The following is a 20,165-nucleotide window of genomic DNA, read 5'->3' on the forward strand; positions in this document are numbered from 1 at the left end:
GAATGTAAGATGGGCAGATAGATAAAAAAAAAAGATGATATATACTGATTACTCTTTCCCAAAGCAAATCCCAAATGTTCCTACAGGATTAAAAAAAATTTTATCCTAAAAAGCTTTCTAATCCTATAGTTTCCCATAGTGTTATCCTCAGTGATATAGCCAATAGAGCTTATGCTCTCATCAGAGAAACTCAACATACTTTTTGAAAATGCAAATATTAAAACTTGGACTTTAGGATATTGAATGCGTTTTCTGTCAAAACAGAGAAAATACATTAGTAAAAAAAAAAACCAAAAGGCTACTTATGAAACATATCAGAAATAATTAAGGGGCATGATATAATTCTAAGGGGTATATTGAAATAATAATAGCATACTCTCAATTATTTAAGGGATCACTGCATAACTTAAAAATCTAATGATATTTTTTTCTTCCTCTCTTGCCTGTCATTAATATCTAACAGAATTAAACAAAGTCTGCCAAATGCTTAAAATATTGTTTACAATCATCCTTGAGTTTCCATGATCCAGGCCATCCTTTATTTCCCAGTGAAACGTGATATGAATTCCTATACAAGCTTGCCTCCAGGGAGAGCATACCCTGATTTTGCCAATTTGAGCAATCAATAAATTATATTCTGGTTTTACACGGAAAAAGAACTGTCTTTATAAATTGCATGGAAAATAAAAAAGGAGTCATATGGGAATAATTTGGCAATAAATGTCATTGAGAGAGGAAATGATATTCAGAAGAAGTTTGAACTGGAAAGGCCCCTAGAGCTCATCCATCACTTGTGAGTACCCAATTATTCAAGAATGCCATTTACGGAGTTTCTGATCAGCTAGCATTAGGCCTCAGCTTGTGAACTGCTAATGAGGGGGAGAAGCCTACCTCAGAGTAAGGTATTTGGTGATGAAGAGCTTGAATTATTAGAAAACTCTTCTTTATAGTCACCTGAAATCTAGTTCCTTTGAGAGGCTTTCGGCACTGATTTTGAAGAACTCTCCCTCTTCCGTAATGAGTTATGTTGTGGTTACGACTTCAAGCTTGAGAACCAAAGAGTATAAATAGGAATCGTGGATCTGCTGCTTCCTAGATAAGTGACTTTCGGAATGTCACTTAACCTCTGAGGCTGGCAAACGTCTAAAATGTGTAAAAATAGGACATATGGTTACTATCCTCATAGTAAATGAGAATCAACAGCACTTAGCTCAGTGCCTAGCCCAATATACATATATGTTTTATAAATAGTAAGCATTCTCAAAGTGATGCGTTCTCAGCCCCTTCAGCTATGTCATGTGGCATGACTGATCCCTGGATTCAATCACACTCCAGTTTGCTGATGTCTGTTTTAGGAGCCATAACCAAACACTGGGCCCTCAGGAACATCAGATCAGCGTGCTACAGAGTGGTCCAGACGGCCGCAGACATCTAAGGCTCCAGCTAAGCTTGTGGGAGGGGTCCAGGTGGAGCCCGACTGGGCTTGGAGCAGAGTGAAGAAAAGGCTGGAAGTCTGCAAGCCATAGCCATGACTGACAGGGTGCACAGCAGAGGAGCACAAGAAGTCAGAAGACAGAGAGACACCCCCTACTTCTTAACTCCCAGAAAGACCACAAGGGGAAAACTGTTAAAGTGACCTTGTGCAGATGTGTGAGTTGGAGAGACCTGGGGTGGAGGTGAGAGGGAACCTATTAACACCATCCAATCATTTATTGACTCTTTTATGTGCCAGGCACTGAAGAAATTTTAAATTAAAACAACATTAAAAGTGTAAACATTTGTATTCTATTTCTGATCATAAAGGTGCCAATATTAAAAAAAATTAATATCTTTTACTCTATAGGCATAGGGCTATTATCCAATTTCATTGATTCTCCAGAGCTACGCTGTCCAGTAGGGTGACCACCAGCTACATCTGGTGATTCGAGTTTAATTAACTTAATTAATATTCAAAATTTAGCTCATCAGTCACACTAGGCACATTTCAAGTGTTCAATGGCCATGGGCGGCTGGTGGCTACAGTACTTCTTAGCAAAGACAGAAAACATTTCCATCATCACAGAAAGTTCTGTTGGTCAGAGTGACTAGAGAGTGACAGTCTCTTGAAATTATATCCTTTCTGGGTAGCCTATCAGTACATAAAGAGCGTTAAAATTGCTTAATTATTGTATATTGAACCCTGATTTGAAATAAGTGCCCCAAAAATATAGAGTAAAGGGAACTTAAGTAAAAGCAGACCTTGTAGCTAAGCATTTCTCTAATTTCTCTGATGTCCGGTCACCGTATTCATAGACTGTCACAAAGGAAAAGAGACAGGAAACAGCAGAGGTGTTTGCTCAATGACATGATAAACTTCCAAGAGAAAAAGAACAGATGGAAAATGAAGAACTTCATGGTGTCTTAAAGAAATGGTACTTTCCTGTTGGGAGGTATATTCTAATGACTTCTGGTTGTGAATATTAGACTCACCTCAAAGGAAGAAAAAGAATACGTTTTTCAAAATTGGAATCAAGAAGAGTATAATTATAGATTTTCTGTTTGGAAAGCATACAAACCATGCATTTTGTCTTAGAGCTTACCATTTCAAAGTACTCAAAGATTTTGACATTGATGCTTGTCTTCGAGGTTATTTCTGAAAAAAATCTTATTTAAAATGGTTTCGCAACACATTTTAAAGATGGTATTTTAGTTATTAAAGATAGTGAGATTCTCTATCTTTAAAACTGCTTTCATATGCTCATGGAAAGTTAGAGCTGGAAGGAACTTATTTTCCTTAGTTCTAGCTGAAAGGACTATTTTCCACTGTTTTTCCAACTATTTTTAGATATAGAACCTTTTGTTCAAACAAAATCTCTTCTAGAATCTGGGCACAGAGGGAGAGGTAGAGTGAGCATGTGCATGCACACACACACACACACACAGAAGCTGTTATATTGCTGAAGCGTGGATGGTAGGGAGCCTAAAACATTGCCAGATCACCTCCCCTCCCCCATCTGTACCCACAGCTGCCTTTGAGCAACCCTGTGGGATGTGGATTGTATACCACCGATTTTATCCAACCGCTGTATTAGAGATAAGACATAGAGATCCAGAAGGTTTAGGTCATTTGGCCCAGCCCACAACTAGGTGGAGAACAGGGAATTCCAACTCAGCTTTCTTCCAGAATTCTTTCCAGAACTGGCGACACCATAACTTAATACAAAAGATACTTAGTAGGCTCAGCTGCCCCATACCTGCTGAGACCCTATGTCTGGAAGTACAGCCGAGCGTCTAGACTAAAGCAACCCTAGTCAGCAGAACACATTGCTCCCTGGGAATGAACAAGCTGGCCTGAGGAACCAAGGCAACTTGTGAGATCGATGAAGGAAACCTCAAGTGCTGTGGCCAAGCATGTTAGAAAGGTCAGACAAAAAGGTTAATCCTGCTTCACAAAAGAGGAGCAATGTCAAAGCCTAATTACTAACATTTACAATAGATTCTCTGCCCTATCACTCCTGCAAAGACAACTTGGTACAGTACAAGAAACACAGTCCTTAGAATAGATGGATTAATATGAATCCTACTTCTAATACTTTCTTCTTCTATGAAACAGAGGTGATATTTGTTAAAAAGGTAGCTGTCTGTATTCAATTATTCATTGAATATATATAGTATATAGATATATATCAGTAATGCACCTAGAACAATAAATACTGCTTTCCTACCATTTTCTTAATAACTTTGTTATAACACAGATCTACCCATTTTTTCTAACAATTACATAGAGAAAATTATTTTCCTAGTATGTTTTCAAAAAGGGTGTAATACCAAGAAACTAATTTGAATATTATCTAACAAGATGTATTTCCTCATTGTTTTCTATTATAGCTTTCATTATTATTTCAGGTGGAAAAATAAGCCCCATGATGGGACTAGAGGAGATACAAATGTAATAATTTTGAGAGCTGTTATTACTTTGCTCCTTTTCTCTAATAATTCACCCAAATGTTCAAAACAATTCCAGGTAACCGAATGCCACAAAACAGATCCAGCAAGACCAGGAAAAGCAAAACACACACAATCCACACACAATCCACACACACATACACCACACACATACACACACCCACATGCACAAACACAAACTCCATAAAAGCCTTTATTTTTCCTTAGTCTTCTTTTTTTAACTGCTACAATTGTCACTAATGACAAACCAAAATCTAGAGAAAAATCATATGTAAGGGTTTTTCATTTTACCTGTGCTAGTTAGGTACTAGTTTAAACATAAATTTTTCATTTAGTATTATTTTCATTTAATCCAGTAGTGATCAAAATAACTGAAATGCAATAATGGTTCCACAGTACTGCCCTTACTATATTCACCGTATAATAAAAAAACCTAACTTCATATTTACTTAAAATTTACCTTATCAGCTTTCAAAGCCACTTAGGTAAACATCATACAACACAAGTACAATTTCACACTTGGAAGGCACCAGAGGCCAATAACCCTTATATTAGAGAGTTAAACTTACTTCTGCAAATAAAGACTATCAGTGTTTCATTTCCATCTAAGGTAATGACTGTGAAGTTAAAATATCGTACAAATTCCACAGGGATTTGTTCTATGTTTAGTCACTCAGAGAATACATAGTGACTAAAACTGACTACATTTCAGTAGATGGCAAAAGTATGTTTTAATAATAGGATAATATCAAAATAAATGATAGGCCTCTAAGTTTCAAATAACTTCATGAGTGTTTAAAATGCTTATTAATTCATTTTAGACTTATTAGCTTTTCTTTTTTAATATTCTATTTTTTTATAAAGCATAAAAAAACTTCATATGATTTGCTCAGTGTCACATAAATCAATATTCATGTTAACAGATTTATTTACAAATCACAGAATCATATTTTAAAAAGAGAAAGTGGAAGAAAGTACTTGTTTTTGTTTGTCTGTTTGTTTAATGTCTGGAAGGCATCAAATACCATACGAAAGAAGAGAGCTGGTACTCATTTTGAGGGAAAAATTCACATTAGGAGTTAAAAATCATTCTGGTTAGGAAAGAATGTCAGGAATTGGCATGTCGTATCTTTTTTTACTCCTCTCATTTTAGGACTAAATCCTCAAATAGGGTGGGAAAGAACGCAACAAAGAGCATTATATATATAATATACATATATATCCTTATCGAGTTCACAGTTTTAAAATCCAAAAGCGTCAGATGATAGTTCCATCATGTTATTTGTTCCCTTTAAAGACGAGACATTATTATTTGAAAAACAGATTTTTCATTATCACCAAAAGTGAAACGGACCTAAAAAAAATACATCAGACATGCCCAGAGTATTAAAAGCCCAATCCAACTTAAAAAGCCTCCCTTTTGACCATTCTTTCTCTTTTTTACTAATAATTTGGAACATTATATATATATAAATGAAAAAATTTAAAACCACAAGAGAGAACTATGGTCATCATTTTGATGTTTCTCCCTCTAGTCTTTGCACAAATTATATTTTGCCGAAATCATAATTTTATTGCATATGTATTTTATTCCCCAATTTTTTCACCTCACATTTTATCATTACCACTTGTGAATTTCATTCAATATGTCAAAGAGGTGTACAGTGTTTAAGTGTTATCTTTATTTTTTTTCCTGAATTTTAGAAATAATATTTGCTCATTGCAGAGGTAAAACAAATCACAAAAGTATAAAAAAGGAAAAAGAACATCTTTCTATAAAACTTTGATTCCATCCTTACCCTTAAAAAAACAGCCACTTTTAACAGTTTACTGAACATCTTCCCTGCCTTGCTTCTGTGGTACATAAACAATTTGTTTTTCTATTCTCTCAGTAATGAATATTTAAGAGGTTTCAGTTTTACACTACATGAACAGCGTAATGAAAATTTTGCATATTAATATTCAAAGTAATAAAATAGAAAGTATTTCAAGATTTAAAAATAAAAACTTTCATTTTAAATAATTAGTAACCAAAATACAGACCTTTATTTTTTAATTCAAACTTGTGCCCATGTCTTATTATTGTTATTATTTATTTTTAATGATGGGCAATTTCAGTACTAAATTCTAATACTTCAGAAGTCCCTTGGGTGGATGGATGCATAGATGGGTACTTAGTCATTATCTCAGGGTTTACTACCCTAAATCCATCATGCCAATCAAGCATATTTAAAAAATAAATTTATATCAAGAATTATTAGAGAAATGTACCTAACATACAAAATAATCAGATTCCCAGGAAGCTGTGAAAGGTCTATATAATTTTCACAATAGCATCTGAGATCTACAAGGACAAACACATCAACACAGGAGGCTTATATGACATTCCAATTATAAGTCCATATTTATATTTTACTTAGATACTCATCTTCAAAATTATCACAAGGTAATAAGGGACATTTTTGGCAAAAGCTCAGAGTTGCATATATTTGTACACATATATCTGCATCTGAATTCTCGTATTAAAAACATTTTGCCTGAAATGCAAAAAAGTAATAATTTAAACACAATACATAATAAATTTTAATTTATCTCAAGACCAGTTTATTTGAATACTAACTCATAATCTTCTTACAACTGAAAAAGTTCTGTTTTTTTAAAATAATTTTTAAAATTAAATTTATTGGGGTGACATTGGTTAGTAAAATTATATGTCTGAAGTGTACAATTCAATAATACATCATCTGTATATTGCATTGTGCGTTCACCAACCAAAGTCATATCTTCTGTCACCATACACCAAAATTCACTCAAAATGGACCAAAGACCTAAATATAAGACTTGAAATGATAAATTGCATAAAAGAAAACATAGGTACTAAACTCATGGACCTTGGACTTGGAGAGGATTTTATGAGTTTGACCTCAAAAGTAAGGGAAGTAAAAGCAAAAATAAATGAACGAGACTATATCAAACTGAAAAGCTACTGCACAGCAAAAGAAATCACTAACAAAACAAAGAAACAACCAACTGAATGGAAGTTAACAGTGTTTTAACTTCATGTGAACCTGATTTCTAAACACATTTTAGAAATAACATAAACAATAACATAAATGAGTCCCAAGTAATATAATTCAGCCACATTAAAAAAAATTATAATAAAGCTGCCTATAAGGAAAAGATTAAACAGAAACATCTAAAAAACCACTCACACATTTAAAGCTTTACTTTGTGATTAGCGTAGTCACCCAGAAGAGTCCCAGTGACAACTGCATATACAAACCACCTTCTCTGCAGGACCAGCAACTTTGGGGTGGTGGTCTGTGAGGGCAGAGCATCCCCAAAACGATCCTCTCCACTTTTACCTTTAATGAGAATTAAAGTGCAAGTTTTTACTAAAGTACCAAACACCATATTCCAAAGTGGAATACAACAGTATAATGTAACATTTTAAAGGAAGGGTTCCAGAAGGAGTTCCATAACTCTTACAACCATTTACCCATGTGGAAGGGTAAAAAGAGGTTATTGAAGATGAAGAATTTTGGAGACAGTTGCCAACATGCTGTGTGGACTGACCTTTTTCTCAGGAAGATCTGTGGGCCCTTTGTTACTCACCTCAAGCCTGAGGCTAAATGCTTCAAAGGACCACTCAGGAAGTTTGAAATTGTTGCCTCATCACCCTCTGAGTTTTAGAAGGTAAAGTAATTCCTTTGGACAAGATCTAAGCCTTGAAAAAGGGAGTGGGAGGAGAAGGAGGATGGAGACGGGGAGAGGGATCTAGGGCTCCCATTCCCTACAGCTCCTTGCCCAAGGCACACTCAAGCTTGGGGAAGGAATACAAGTAACTTTTAAGCAAGATTGAAATGACATGCAGTTTATAAATCACTATGATTCATTTTCTCAATTAGAAATGATCCAAGAATTGTTTGATTTTAATAAGTAACCAGAAAAGTCATTGGAACTCCTTGAATTTTTATTTGCAAAATGATCAGACCATTTTATTAGCTACCCCCTCGTCTTACTCTCTCCTGCACTTGACTTTCAGGCACACGTTTTTATCCTTTTCATGCTAGAGTTTAATAATAACAACAATCCGCACTATTGAATGCCAGGCATTCTACTATGTATTTTACATACATTTCTCATTTCATCTTCATACAACTCGGTAGTATTATCCACCCCCATTTTACATATGAGGAAACTGAGGCTTATCCATGGCTACACCGTTAGTAAGTAGAGGACCTGAGAATGTACCCAGGTGGCCTGACTCCAGAACCTGTCATCTTTCCCTGAAAGATGAGTGAAGTGAAGCCTCTTAGTTGAGGATGAAAATATCAGGCTTGCTTTCTTTAATAAAACATATGTAGATCTCCTCCAGTTCATGAAAAAAAAAATTGGAAACATTCCACTGAAGTAGTAGAACAGTAAACATAGTTATTTTTTGTAATCATACAATCTGCTGATGTACACACTTATTCCAAACTCCTGGATGATGTCACTGTGTCAACAAAGCTTCCTCCATCAGACATAAAATAACAATAATCACATCAACAATATCTAAAATTCATAACGTTAGACCTTTAACAACTACATTTTCACGTTTTAATCTATTTTACTCTTATGACGATCCTCTCAGTGGGTATTGTTAATGCTATGTTTTTGATGAGGACACTAAGATTAAAAGCTTTTAAAAATTGTGATTTGCATAACATCGAAAACTAATATGTCAAAGGGAAGTTGAAATATCAACCCATTTTTGTATCAACTTCTAAACCCCTCTTTACCACCAATATTTATGCTAATCATTCTTTATCCTTATGCTTTGCATTTTTCCTTAATATGCCTTACATACATTGAATACCTCACTTTAGTCCGATGAGATAATTCATGGCAAGTAACAATGCATATGGTTTTCAGATGTAGAAACTGGGGCTTTGAGAGGCAAACAACTTGGCCAAGTCAATGAAATACAAGAATCTTATAGAATTTTTCAAACCTGAGTTAGATTTCCATTTTAATATGGAAAGACATGCCTTTCTTCATGAGAGTATTCTAGAATTTCAGAACCATGCCGATCTATTTCACAGTAGGCGAGTCTACTACTGAGAAAGCAAAGGGTCATAAAAGCCATTAGTGCTGCTAGTTAAATTCTAGGCTTCTTCTCTTTTATTTCCCAAAAGTTAAAACATTCTTTTCTATCTGGTCTTCATTTCCTCATAACCAAAGACCCATAAACATCCCCACTTTCTGATCACTATATTTTTCATACTCCCCAGGGCCACAAGTGCTAAATTTTAGCATTCCTCAGAATCATCTGGAAGTCCTGGTAAAACACAGATTGCTGGGCACCACCCCCCAGAGTTTCTGATTCAGTCAGAACGGAGTGGGGACGGGTAGCTGGCATTTCTAACAAATTTCCAGATGATGCTGATGCTGGAGGTCTGGGTACCACACCACTGACTAGCACTTCTCCCACATGTTCCCTCAAAGGGTCCCCACAGAAGAGCATTCAGCTGCTAATGTTCATGAATAGCACAAATGGGTGTTCAGTGCTTTGGCCTCACATTGCAGGCTTTTATCTGGAGGGGGAAAAAATGACTCACTGTCTTTTTAAGCTTTGCCAGCCACAAAATTAAAAGCAGAAAAGGGCTAAATTGAAAGCAAAATGAAAACAGTTAAAGTAACACTGTCTAAATTTTGAGACTTATGGCATGATTTCTAGAATTCGGACAAAAGCTGTAATAACGATTCAGGTATACCCTAGACTGAGCACAGTAAGGCTGCCAGAAAAACCTACAGCCCCTGTTCTAAGCCCGGAAGCCAGTCAGATGCTTGGTTCTCAGCTTTCCTTCGCTGTCAGCAATAAGTTTTTCCACAGAGTTCTCCAAACACATTATCAATCTATAACTCTTCAAATAAACTAACGTCTTCTGCAAATTCTCTATTACTTTTTCACACAGAAAAAAATATCAATTGCCAATAAGCAAATACTGTTGGAACATCAAGTGGGTAGACTGAAAATCTGAAGAGAGAAACCGATTTCTTTTGGATTCCTTTATTTTTGTAATTATCGTCTCTAGACAATTCTCAGTGGAGATTTTAATTCCATTTTTTCATCTCTTTGAAGAAAAATAAGGCATTTTATATTATGCTACAAAGTACTTCAGTATTCTAGTTTAAGTGTGACTAGTATTTTAAAGAGCACTGTTACATTTAATACCAAATATAACTGACAAGAAGTATTATTATAAGATATAACATTTCTACTTAGGAAGTAAACTGTTAGCTCTACCTTTAATACAGTAATATTTTATAGAAACTACTGACCTTTTACTCTGATCACCATGTTTCCATTAAATTTCAAAAGGGCCAGCCAGTGAATGATATGCTATTAAGTAATAAACCTATGCCATCCAAATGTAATTTTTCTGTCCCAGTCCAAAGAAAAAGAAAACAGAATCATAATGGTAAGGTCACTGGATACACTGATTTTGAAAGAAGACATTCTGTGTGAGCATGAGTCACCAAAAGTACTTCCTTAGTGATAAAAGTTGCCTAAGTAACCTCGATGCTTACCATGCTAAGGAGTCCGTGGGTACTGTGCTGGTACTGTGCTGAGTTTCAAACCCACTAGTCATTTCCGTTACTTAATTGCTAACTGCTCTTTCCAGCTGCAGTTTGGGGCCTGTGTTTTATGTAGTAACCCAGCAACTAGTTATTATGCTATATTTTATCAAGGACAACAAAACAGTAAACTTTACATTTCCATGGGTTTCAGAGGAAGTGTCAATGTTATTTCACTCTGACTTTAAGGGGGGCATCATGGTAAACTTGGTCTCCATGTGGCAAAATGATAATGCAAGATGTAGAGACAAAATGATATAACAGAGAAGTAGATCAGGTGCCCTCTGGGTGCAAGGAAGGTGCTAGATCCATCTCTGGCTCCTTAACAGAGAGCCTGGCACACAATAGGATTCAAAATACATTGACCAGAAGAGGGATCACTGGTTCTCTCCCGACTAATCCAGTCCATTAGGTAATTGTGCCCGTACTGAGTTAGGGTTTCGTCAGGCCATTTAATACTTTTATGCATTTTTTTTTACCCTTAGATCTATAATGGGGCAGTGACATTTTTTTGCTCCCGCCTTGGACACACGTGAAGTACTTCAAAGATGCTCTTTTTAAAAATAGATCTGGTGTTGATGAGAATCACTTGGAAAAATCTTATGTGCCACGCCGATTAGTACTATGCAAGACATTTTAAAAGGTGAGCAGTAAGCTCTTATGTGTTACCAGTAATGTTGCTTTAGTTTGGCCTTGAAAATCTTGGTTGTCCTATAATTCACTGAACCTCATTTCACACAACTCTCTCATGATCCTTGGACTGTACCATCTGAATACCCCAAATATACCCCAAATAAATCTCGCTAAAATTCAATCTAATAGAAAGTATGGGAAGAAGTTGTTCTTACTTATCGAGATAATATGCTACAAAAAGTCATCACTTTTTTTCTTTTCCACTAGCAAATGTGGTGAAGATTTTTATTCATTTAATTGTATGCAGGAGTCATATGCCATAGCTACCAAATCATTCCAGTGGGTTGAGTCAGAATTAAGAAAGGAGATCTCCACAGAAAACTCCTAAAAATGTCCATAAATGTCTTAATGATTCATTAAGGGCATCACATTCTCTGAATCAAAAGGGTCCTACTGCTGCGACAGACAGGGGGAAAAAGTCCAAATAGAAAGATGGACACAGTGATAAGAACTCCAAGGAGACTTGGATATGCCACCAACCATAGTACAAAAATACCACGACACGTGAAGTGCCATAATATAATGAAATTTAGAGTGTGGGTCCTGGAGCCGAAAGTCCTGGGTTCAAATCCCAGGTTTGCCACTTTCTGGCTGTGTGAGCTTAAAAGTAAGTTACTTAACTTCTCAGTGCCTAAGTTTCTTCATATGTTTAATAGGGCTGTTGTAAGGATTAACTAAGTTAACACTTGGCATAGAGTAGGCACTCAGTACATGCAACTTATCGTTATGATTACCATTTGCTTTCCTATCTGGGCCAGACTCCGATTCACAGTATGATATCACAGTATGACTGGTTATCATTATCACTGTTCAGAGTTTACTAATCAGGGACTATGAAAACCAACGCAGAGTTAGCAAAAGAAAAACCCTGATCTAGACATGCAAATATCTCTGCATTGCATTCTGTTCACACATCTAACCTCCTGCAGTTCTAGAGATGACAGATGAATAAATCACAATATTGTATCAGAACAATTTTTCATAATTTATGCTATGAAGAAAGTGTATCTCTATTAAGTTCAAGTTCCATAATATTTTTTGCAGTCATTCCACATGTCCATATGAGTCACATTACATTAGAGGGTACATTTCTAGTCCTTAGCTAATTAGAAATACAATATTTCACTCAATATTTCAGAACTATTGCAGCAGAATTATGGATGCCACTGTCAATCCCTTTATTCTGCTACGGTTAACTCAGAATGGTCTTTCTTTACTTATTTCCTGTCATTTTAATACATTTTAATTACCTTTTGCCTTGCATAGTGGTTTCATTATAACCACTATTTCCTTCCATTTGCTACATGAAATCACGTAGTGTCACTTTGATTTATGTGTTTATTGCTTTTCTAATACTTTCCTTTTGATTTTCACTTTTTAAGTTCTACAAACCTTCATGATCTCTGCCTGCATACACAAAGTCCGATGGGGCATATTTTAAACTCTGAGCTTATCGAACATATTCAAAAGTAAACTGAATATTCAGGATTCTGAAGAAAATCATTTCACTGGCTAAATGAATGTGATATGCCAGAGGTAACGCATCCCCAAATTTCTGGAAAGAGTGGTCAACTCATTAATCAGTTTTGAGATAAGCGGGATAGATTTCTCCCCACCCCTGCCAAAACAAAAAAATACAGAAAAGAGATTTTGGCTGTATAGATAATGATAGTTCCTTTCCAACTTCACAGGTTACCTTAAAGACAAATCAGTAATTTCTTTTTAAATTTGTTCAATTCTTTAAAAGAAAACTATGCTGTTGAATAGTTATTATCTTTAGACCCATTACCTAAATATCTCTTGAAAAAACTTCCACCACTTGGGAACCGAATGACCTCCTCAAAATAGGCAGAGTAAATTTTTAGGATGCCAAAGCACTTTGCAAATTTTCTAGCAGTGTCATGACCTTCATCTCTACCTTGAAAAATGGTAAAAGCAACATTATAAACCAAGCACCAGATACCTGCATGTTTTTTGTGGTCATCTCTATAAACTGTAAAAGTATCATTCAGCTCTATTTCAATTAAGGTCTGATTTTTATAACCAGACTGGTTTTGTTTTGTTTTCTGGATCAAGTGAACCAAGACTAAAAATCGAGCTTCACATCTTTGTCTAACATCAACTTAATTTTTCTTTTTTGCACTAAGTTTTCCCTCTGTATGTTAATTAACATCTTTTGTCCCTTCCACATACTGACCACTTTCTCTTTCCTTGGTCTGAGATTGTGCATTAGACTATGATAAAATTATCAATTACACATAGTTCTATGGGAAACTATAATCTGCTTCCCACACCCCCCCAATTCAGAGATTTCTAGGAGTTTGTCTTTAAGATTCCTTTCCTCTGAACTTTTAAAAACCATTTTAGAGGCAACTGAAAATGTCTCTGACTTTTCGAGTGTGGAGGCCTGACCAACACACTCACAGCGGATAAGGAACAATATAAGGTGATCGATATTAAATTATGCGAACAGACTAGAAGTGCCGTAAAGGGTAAAACTGCCTCATTCAGCTTAAACGTCACCTTCGCCACGAGGTTTTACTTTATATAGACTATAGAGAAGGGAAGATATTTCCAGGTAAGGAAATCTTAGTGCATTATCCTTGACCTCAAATTAATTTTCCACCTCCGTATATATATTTTTTTCTGTGTCTAACACAGCCATTCTCGCCGTTAGTCTGTCTGGGAAGCTCAGGGCTCCATGACTTTATCCTCTAACTTCACAGCCTCTAACAATCACCCCTTTTCATCATCACTGTACCCTACAAGGTCCGGCTCCTTTTACAATTCACCTGGTCTCCTGCAAATAGCCCTCATATCGGTCTCCCCAATTCTTCCTCCACAATATGCCTGAACAATCTTCCTAAAACACAGCTACAAGCATGTCTTTCTCCTAGCTACAAACACAGTGAATTCCCACTGCCCACCACATTAATTATAAACTCCTCTCTCTGACATTTCATCCTCTGAGGCGTGGTCCCATATTAGCTTTCGAGTCCTTCCTTTCCTTCCCTACAACTGCTCCATCGTCCAGCTACTCTGGGGTTCTTGCTATTCCTTAAATGTCCCCGGAACTCTGTCATGTGTGCTATTTTTGCTTATATTGTCTCACCAGTTTTGAACATCCTTTCTCTACCATAAGTGGTAAAAAATATCCATGCCTCAAATATCACCTTTTTTTTTTTTTGTCTAAATACATTTTCTGATCTCTACCAAATGGATGTGAGCACTTGTCCATTGAAACCCTCTGGTATTTCATTCAGATCTCCATCAGATCACTCACTCGCCCTATTCTGCTGTGTATGACAGAAATTTATGTGGCTCTTAACCTTTCTTCAAGGCTAGGAGCTCCCTAGAGGCATGAGAAGTTCTTACTGATCTGAACATACTAAGAACCATTGCAGGCAGGGTGGAAAATGGGCAACACCTATCCGTTAAGTGGAATATGAGAAAAGACCTGAACTTGGGAGAAACGTGGTGTATTCATGCAACAGAGAGCAGCTTAGGGCTCCGCTGAAATTGCTGTCTGGTGGGGAACAGTGGACCCAAGGATGGATGTGCATACTTAGCATGGCTTTCACAGGCCACAGTTGAGCCATGTGCCTTAACCTCTTCTGAAGCAAAATTTCTGGTTCTCTCATCATATTTATTACAAATTGTGATTACTTTGTTCCTCTGAGTATTGTCTCTCTGTATCATGCATAGGCACCCATGAACCCAACTGTACATTCCAACAGTGCATGCATTAAACCTGCCTTGCTGACTTTCCCCAGTGCCTAGCAGAGTGCATGGCACATGGTAAATATTCAATAAACATGTATCGAGAAAGTGAACGAAAGCTGTGGATCACAGTAGCCTGTAAAGGTTGAATGCAATCACATATCAAGTGACTAGCACAATGCTTGAACATAATAAGCACTAGTAAATAAATATTTTTTCCTGCCTTCCTCCCATCCTCTCCTCCCTCCCTCCCTTCCTCCATCTTTCTCTCCTTCCTTCTTTTCTTTTCCATCCTTCTTCTTCTTCCCATCCTTTCTCCTTCCTCTTCTCCTCCTATGGTTTTTTTCTTCCTTCCTTCTTTTTCCTTTTTCTTCTTCTTCCTTCCTTCCTTCCTTCTTCTTTTCCTTCCTTCCTTTTCCTTCTTCTTCCTTTTTCCTTTTTCCTTCCTTCCTTCCTTTCCTTTCCTTTTCTTCCTTCTTTCCCTTTTCTTCCTCTAGAATCCATTGACGACATCTATATATTCAACAAATGTACCAGGCTTTTCTCTAGGTGACAGAGATAGAATAATGAAGAAAAGAGAACAAAAACAAAAACAAAACCCTGCCCTCATGGAGCTTACATTCTAATGAGGAAATGGCTGGTTCACTCTGAATTTTCAGGGAGTCTTACAAAGGCAGTTATTAATAAAAGGGGTTGTGGCTTGAAGGCAGACACTGGTGGGGGTGAGGAGAGGCTGGAGGAAGGGAAGCCAGTTACTGCACTGCAGGGATGAAATATAAAATGGCTTGGATGAGTGACAGCAACACAGAAGAGGAATGGAGATGGGAGGCAACGAGACAGGACACCTGCTGGATCTGTGTGATTCAAGAGTAAGGAAGTGTTGACCACGAAAGTTTCCAATCTGGATCATTTGCTGTGCTGCCCTGAGTAGACAGGGAAGTTAGGAGGGGAAGCTGCTGTGGTTGGTAGGTTTTAGGGTGTGGAATGAGCTACGTCCAATTTTGGATATGATGCCTCTGAAGAGAGAGGAAGAAGTCTAGGTGAAAATGTCTAACACTCAAAGGAAGGATTTTCAGTGCAGGTGAAAACCAAACTCCTTTCTTATCTGTTATGAATCATGGTTACATCATCTGAGTAACATAAAACATGATATTCTAAGTATCAGCCCAGCTCCTCTAGGAATCTGCTCCTTCACTACATAAGCTGAAAACTATCTTGTCTTTTCAGTTCCTGGAACACTGTAGGGCCCTAATGAATATATGTAAGTTGAATTGGCTTATAGTAAGCGAAATCTCATCATCAGGGCAAAGAGAAAATAAAAATGCACACAGTCAGAAAGACCTCGATTCAAATTCTTGCCCCCTTCCTCCCTACCTTACTAGTTATAAAACCATGAGCAAATTGTTAACCTGCATCTTAGACTCTTCGTCTGTAAAATGATCAACTCTATCTTGCAGGATGCAATGAGGGCATTACATTAGATTAAATGCATGCAAAGTTCCTGTCATCCAGGCACTATAAAAAATAAAGCATTTATCATAATAGTATTATCTTTATGACTATGCTTTTTTGGTTTTGCCGTGCTTTTCACCATCTCACTTAATGCGCCTTCTCATCGCTCACATTCCATCCTGGCGATCCTGATAGAAGTTGTCTTCTTGGCACAGCCACCCTCCAGCCAGCTCTCCTAAAGCTCTCACAAGCCACTAAGCTCCTCTCCGCATGGCTGGCTGGTCCATCAGTTCAAATCGCCCAATTCAACTGACATCGCCACAGCTTGCAAATTCCAAAATCACTGCTAGTACTTTAGACTTGGTAATGTTTATGCCTGGCCTACAAATTGTACCACTGTGTCCTCATTTATATACAACTTGCATCACGCAGTGCTTGAAGCAGCTTCCCAGTCCGGCATTTAAAAATACTCCAAGACAGGTTTTCACAGCAATCAAGAGGTGAAATATGAAAACCAAGAAAAGTTTTCTACATCCTGTTCACTTCCAAAAAGTCAGTAAGAACATGGGGTGCATACTTAGCAGGATGAGTTATGAAACTCGAGGATGTTAGTTCAGACATAGTGATTCCCCTCAGCGATGACTATCACCCACTGGTTGAGGCATTGTGCTAGAAATTGCATATTTTACTTTAGCATCAAATTAATTCTTTTCAAAGTCTCATGCGCTCTATATAAATGAGTAAAAGTGTTTTCTTAATCTTCACTTTTCTACACTCTACTGTCCACCCCAAGCTATGGCAATTTCTAATAGGAAGCACACGCCAGATACTGTGTATGTGTATGAGTGAGCACGTGTGTGCGCGCGCGCGCGTGTGTGTGTGTGTGTGTGTGTGTGAATATGTGCACACTCACTGTATGGCCAGTGCCATGGACTGAATGTTTGTAACCCCTCCCCCACCTTCCAAATTCCTATCTTAGAGCCCTAATCCCCAAGGTGGTGGTATTTGGAGGTGGGCCTTTGAGAGATAACTAGGCTTAGATGAGGTCATGAGGGTGTTACCCCATGCTGGGATTAATGCTTTATAAGAAAAAGGAGAGACCGGAGTTTGCTCTCTCCTCCACCTGAAGACAGGGCAAGAAGGTGGCCATCTGCAAACCAGGAGGCAGGTCCTCACCAGACACCAAATCTGCCAGCACCTTGTTCTTGGACTTCCTGCATTCAGAACTGCGAGAAAAAAATGTCAGTTATTTAAGCCATCCAGTCTGTGGTATTTTGTCATAAGCAGCCTGAGCTACAACAGCAAGGGAACAGATCACCATTCTGAGAGCGCAGATTGGGGACAAGTTAGAAAGGAGAAAGGGTACCCCTGAGATGATGAGGAGGGCCTGAGTCCACCACAGAGGAAGTCGCCACAGCCCTGAGGGATTTGCTGTGGTCACCAACGGGGCATACTGCCACAGCACACCAGAGCCTCGCCTTCATTTTCCATGGTGAGTCACTCAGCAAGCGTCCCCTGACGGCACCACTGCATTGCCCTAGGGTCAGCGTTTTAGGTGGGAGTAGTGTCCACCCTCTCTTGCCCTATACTGAGATGGCTCTTTTTCATCCTAAGGGTTCCAGGCAAACTCACAATGGTGACATTTGCTGAGCAGGGGCTTGAATAAAGGGCTCTCAGAGAGCAAGATGGTAACGTGGAGCATAAGCTAGTCTGCCAGGGCACGCGGCCCCAGGAATGCTCCTTGGGAGGGACCCGCAGCCTTCCCAGTGACCAAGAGAACAAAGGAGACTCAGTAGGGGAGCTGTGCAGCAAGGGGCCCCCCAGCTCAACCCGTGCAGTGCCCTCGGCCTAAACTAACTGAGACGAGGTAAACAAAATATTGCCTAAAAGGGCCTTGTACAAAGAAGCTAAAAAAAAAAAACCAAACAAACAACCCTTCATTTGGTCCTAAACTATTTTTCTTAAATGCCAGGTAACCTCCAGTACCCCCCCTCACTCCGCCCCCCCCACCAAAAAAAAAGGAAGGGGGGGATCAGAGGGAAGAATTTTACTTTTTTTCCTCTATCGATCTAATAGAATCAAGATGCTTCTGTTTTTACAGAGGTTTTGGAGTTAATCCTGTCAGTATTCCCTGTCTTCTAAATACTGGGGAGGAAAAAAAAAAAGCCTATAATTTTTAAATTGCTACCTAAATCACAAAAAGACCGGCTGGCCTTTGCTCTCTTCGCTTCTTTTCAGGGGTACCCATTCTCTTCTGCAGGGTACTAACATTGCAACAATAGCCCTCGAGTGATTTACCTAGAAAAGGGTTTGGTCGTGGAATCTGAACACTTCCTTGGTGCCAGAAATTTTCCGCTCCCTAGAGTCTTCTCTGCACGAATTCCCCCGGAAAACAGGCCAAAAGGACTTGTGACATTTCCCAGACAAGTAACCAGAATCCTGCAGTGTGCGCTGCTTAACGAAAATGAACACATACCTCCACTTCCTCCCAAACATTATGACATTCGAGTTATACAATTGTCTTTCATTAATCAAACTGGAGTTTTAAAGCAACATCTAATTAATTCCGTAATTGGCGCACATTATACCTTTAATGACTTCCACTGCAGCACAAAAACCAGCGATCACTGAATTTGATGGTGAAACTGCGGAAGCTGAGTTCCTCTTTCACCTAGAACTTTCAGATCGTGTTCAAAGTCGGGTGCGGTTTCAAGGGCGGGGAGCGGGGGCCGAGAGGAGACCAGAGGAAAAGGGGGGAGGAGGCAATTTGGCAAGAAAAATCCGGTGTTGACTTGAGAGGGTCTGCAGAAGTTTCTGGCCAAGGAGAAATACGCACGTTGAACAAAATCTGGCTTTGGAGAGTTCTTAAGAACTTCGGGGCGCTCTCTAATCTCCCCTCCAGGCTAACCACACACAAGAGGGAGGCCCAGCTCCAAGTTGGATAAAACTTGGGGGAAAAAAACTAGGCGCGAGCCTCGCGGAGACGTGAGACAATTCCATCTAACGGTTCCGTGGACCGCTAGGAGCCCTGGATCTCTGCGGGCAGAGGGCACGGTGACTCACTGTCAGTGACTGACTCAGCGACCCACCCCGCTCCCCCGGGCTTTCCTTGGCCGCCGCCCCGCTGTGCGCGGTCCAAAGCTAGACGAAGCCCTTTAGGTCCCTGCACAGGAACTCCCAGCCAAGAGCATGAAAAGAGGTGCGGGCCCAAGTGGTCCCCGCTTCGAAGCACGGTGCACAAGGCTGCGCGGGGCGGGCCCTGCGTCCCGGGAAGAGCGCCCCACTCCATGCGCTCCAATCTCGGGCGCTCTTTGTTTCCTTCTCGGCGCCTTCCAAGCTGCTGGGTCCCTCACTCCCCCCTTCCTGCTCCTTTGCCTGCGGGTCTCCCCTCCCGCCCGCTCCTTGCAGACCGCAGGCGCGTCGCCGCGCGCCCCTCCCACCCGCGCTCCTCCTCCCACGCCTCTTTGGCGCGCCGGCCCAGGACCCCTTTGATCCAGTCCCAGGCGCGTTCCCCCACCACTGTGCGACCCCGCCTTTTTCAACACCCTGGGGTGAGCCGAGCTTGGGCCAATATCAGGAAAGCCCCTGAAAGTCCCAGCCCAGCCAAGAAGTAACAGGACCCTGCCCAGTCCCGGGAGCAGAGCGGCCAGGAGGAGGAAGGCTCCAAGGCGCCCCCGCCCTCGGGTCCGCTACTTGCCGGGTCCCTATTGGCTGGCGCGCTCGGCGACTGA

At 39.2% G+C, this 20,165-nt stretch overlaps 1 protein-coding gene across 4 annotated transcripts in view; it reads right to left on the reverse strand.

Moving 5' to 3' along the window:
• Window positions 1–20,113, reverse strand: part of TRDMT1 (tRNA aspartic acid methyltransferase 1) — an 81,751-nt gene extending 61,638 nt beyond the window's left edge. Inside the window, exons 1-3 of one of the 4 annotated variants that reach the window (XM_039877487.1) lie at window positions 18,733–20,113; window positions 7,158–7,310; window positions 955–1,143 (exon numbers count right to left, since the gene is read on the reverse strand). Coding sequence is in view for 1 of the 4 variants with exons in the window: in XM_039877486.1 (XP_039733420.1) it covers window positions 10,273–10,291 (19 nt within the window). In the remaining 3 variants the exon portion in view is untranslated. Of the gene's footprint in view, window positions 1–954; window positions 1,144–7,157; window positions 7,311–10,272; window positions 13,728–18,732 lie in introns of those variants that run through there. The other 3 variants (XM_039877488.1, XM_039877486.1, XM_039877490.1) reach the window with 3 other exon arrangements.
• Window positions 20,114–20,165: the final 52 nt, after the last annotated feature.

Source organism: Pteropus medius, unplaced genomic scaffold (assembly GCF_902729225.1).
Source record: "Pteropus medius unplaced genomic scaffold, Ma_sr-lr_union100, whole genome shotgun sequence".
Taxonomy (NCBI): domain Eukaryota; kingdom Metazoa; phylum Chordata; class Mammalia; order Chiroptera; family Pteropodidae; genus Pteropus; species Pteropus medius.